This window comes from Penaeus vannamei, unplaced genomic scaffold, assembly GCF_042767895.1.
Source record: "Penaeus vannamei isolate JL-2024 unplaced genomic scaffold, ASM4276789v1 unanchor464, whole genome shotgun sequence".
NCBI classification, from domain to species: domain Eukaryota; kingdom Metazoa; phylum Arthropoda; class Malacostraca; order Decapoda; family Penaeidae; genus Penaeus; species Penaeus vannamei.
In genome coordinates this window covers 4776-7500 of record NW_027213468.1, presented here as the reverse complement: position 1 = coordinate 7500, position 2725 = coordinate 4776, and the positions used below count along the sequence as shown (strand labels likewise).

At 57.6% G+C, this 2725-nt stretch overlaps 1 protein-coding gene across 1 annotated transcript; it reads right to left on the bottom strand.

Moving 5' to 3' along the window:
• Positions 1-365: 365 nt before the first annotated feature.
• On the bottom strand, positions 366-2261 carry LOC113826697 (pancreas transcription factor 1 subunit alpha). Its single transcript, XM_070119645.1, is given in 2 exon segments — positions 366-1202; positions 1204-2261. Coding segments are annotated over 2 exon segments (813 nt in total). The 5' UTR covers positions 1729-2261; the 3' UTR covers positions 366-914.
• Positions 2262-2725: the final 464 nt, after the last annotated feature.

Below are 2725 nucleotides of genomic sequence, written 5' to 3'. Positions count from 1 at the left end.
AAAGACAATTATAAAAAAATCCATAGGTCAAAAAGACAAAAGAATATATCTTATACGATGTATTGTTAAAAAATTTACATAGACACAGGCCTAGCCAAGTCTGTTATGGTCATACATTCCAGTTTTTATTTCTAAATATATATACAAAATCTGTTTTAAAACTGAATCATCTTCAGTCTCATATCACAAAAGCACATAGTTATATATTACTTAATCTTCACTGTACAATAAACAATAATAACAGTCTTTACAGTTTGAATAAATTAATCTAATCAATATCTCTAATTGGACAAATATATACAAACAACGGAGCAGGTTGTGAGAAAATAATTTTATACATATAAATCTTTCATCTGTATATTTTTTTTTCTTGATTTTTTTTTTTCTCTTTAGATTGCACACGAGCTTATGTTGCAAAGATTGGTAATACTGCTTTATATCTTGGAGTCATATCTATAACAATAAGAGCAATCCAAGGCGAGTCGAGCGTGAGTCAACGGTGGGTCGAGGCGCGGGTTAAAACCTCAAGGAAATACACCTACACTATGTTTTTTTTTTTTGTTTTTTTTCATTCTCTCTGCGTGGATATGAATAGCTTTTATAATTTCTTGCTCTGAGTGTATGAATAACTTGTGTGAATTTTTTTTTTTTTTATGTTGATAATTTCAATCGAGAGAAAAATGAGATGAAATGCGATGCGGGATTTTTTTCCTCTCCTTTTTTTTTTCTTATATTCGTCTCTTTTTAGAATTCTGGCGATGGCCTCGCCTTCGAGATGCCGAGCAAAGGGCATCGCCAGCCGCCGTGATCCCTCCGGAGACTCGAGGGGCGCCGGCCTGGGCGCGGGGGCGGCGGCGCCCTCGGGAGGCGAGAGCTCGGCGGCGCCTTTCCCGCGGGGTCGGCCTACCTTTGCGTCATGCGGACGACGTGGCGACCTCGGCGTCCGCCCGCCGGATCAGCTCCGCCAGGGCCGTGATGTACGTCTGCGCCATCTGCAGCGTCTCGAACTTGGACAGCTTCCTGTCGTTGCCGAGGGTGGGCACGACCTCGCGCAGCTTCTCGAAGGCGTCGTTGAGGCCGTTCATGCGGCGGCGCTCGCGCGCGTTGGCCGCCAGCCGCCGCTTGCGCAGGACCTCGTTGCCGACCACCTTGGGCGGCCGCCGGCGGATGCGCAGCGGCTTGTAGTGCGTGACAAGCTGACGGCGGCAAAGTCTCCGGCGGGATGAAGTGCTCCTGGTGGTGGCCGTCGGCCTCGCCCGGGCTGAACTGCGCGGCGCCCCAGCCGGCGGCGGGCGCGGCGCTGGCGGCGGCGCCGTACGAGTAGGCGGGCGTGAGGGCGCTCAGGTCCGTGGTGGCGGGGTAGGCGGCCTGGTAGTACTCCAGGTTCGGATAGGCCTCCGACACCAGGTCCTTGGCGCCGCGCTCGGCCGCCCCGCCCGCCGCGCCCGCCGCCTGCAGCTCCGCGCCCGGAGAGCACTCGGACGCGAGGTCGTCGGGCGTGGAGCTGTGGTAGCCGTCGCTGCCGCCGTCCACGCACGGCGGCAGGAGGTCGCGGGTCGGGTGGGGCGGCACGCCCGCGGGGGGCGCGAGGGCGGGCGGCGCTCCCTCGGGGCCCGGGGACAGCAGCGCCCCGGGATCACTTCCTGGGTTGTAGTTGAAATCTCCGAGACTGAAATACTGGTGCGAGAGGCCGCGGTCGGGCCAGTACTCGCCCGCGTGGACCGACATGCCGGCGGCCGACACTGCGCGCACTCGAGGCACTGGAGTTCACAAGAAACGCACTTGGTCACACACTGGTCGCGGGGCGCACGCACGCAGGAGCTCGCGTCCCCATGCCGTTGCGCCGCGGCACGAGTCCCCGACTGGCGCAGGAGCCGCGGCGGGCGAGCCGAGTCGCGTCTTGTCCCGACGGGCGTCGCGGGCGCGTTATGGGCGCATGGTGCTGAGTCACGGCGGAGGGTCAGTGCTCCCTGCCGGCACGTTGCCAGCGCGACCCGCCAAGGTCAGTGTCAGCCGGGCCGGACGCAAGGTCACTTCCTGGATGTTGCACAAGACGGCGGCCGCGGCGGCGTCACGGCTACACTGGCGCCAGAGCGCTGCGCCTCCAGACTTTCTAGCGGCGCCACTCGCGCTGCTCCTCCCTCCGGTCGCCTCAGAGCCACTCTCCCTTCGCCGACGCGCAGCCGAGTTTCCCCCACAGCTGCCTCCGCGAGAAGCCCTTCTGGGGCGCAGGCTCAGTGTCAAATAACGCACGCAGTCGCTGGACTCCGTGAGTGCTCTACTGTACTACCAGCGACCGCCATCTTCGCGCCGCTGCTCCAAATCCGCCACCGCTTTCCCTCTGGCTTCGCTCGCCGACTTTCCCCTCGAGACCAGACCGCTTCCCTCCTTCCCTTCGCACTTCCCAGACTCCCTTCGCCCAGGACACGCAAAGCCCCTTCCCAAGAGACGCTCAAGAAACCGACAAAGACAACCGACGCCCTTCGCCCGAGAAAGAGCAGGAGAAAACAGCCTGAGCGATCCCGAAGACAGCGGGAAACGGACGATCGCCACTGAAAAATTTCCCAGGACGCGGAAGTCGCGGTCTTCGTTACGGTCACGTGACTCCGCAGCGACCAATCAGAGCCGAGCTGATGGTTACACTGTGTGAAAGAAGACGAAGGATATTTAAATGAATTTGTAAGGATTTCTAGGATTAACGGAATTGCTCAACAATGTCAGGATC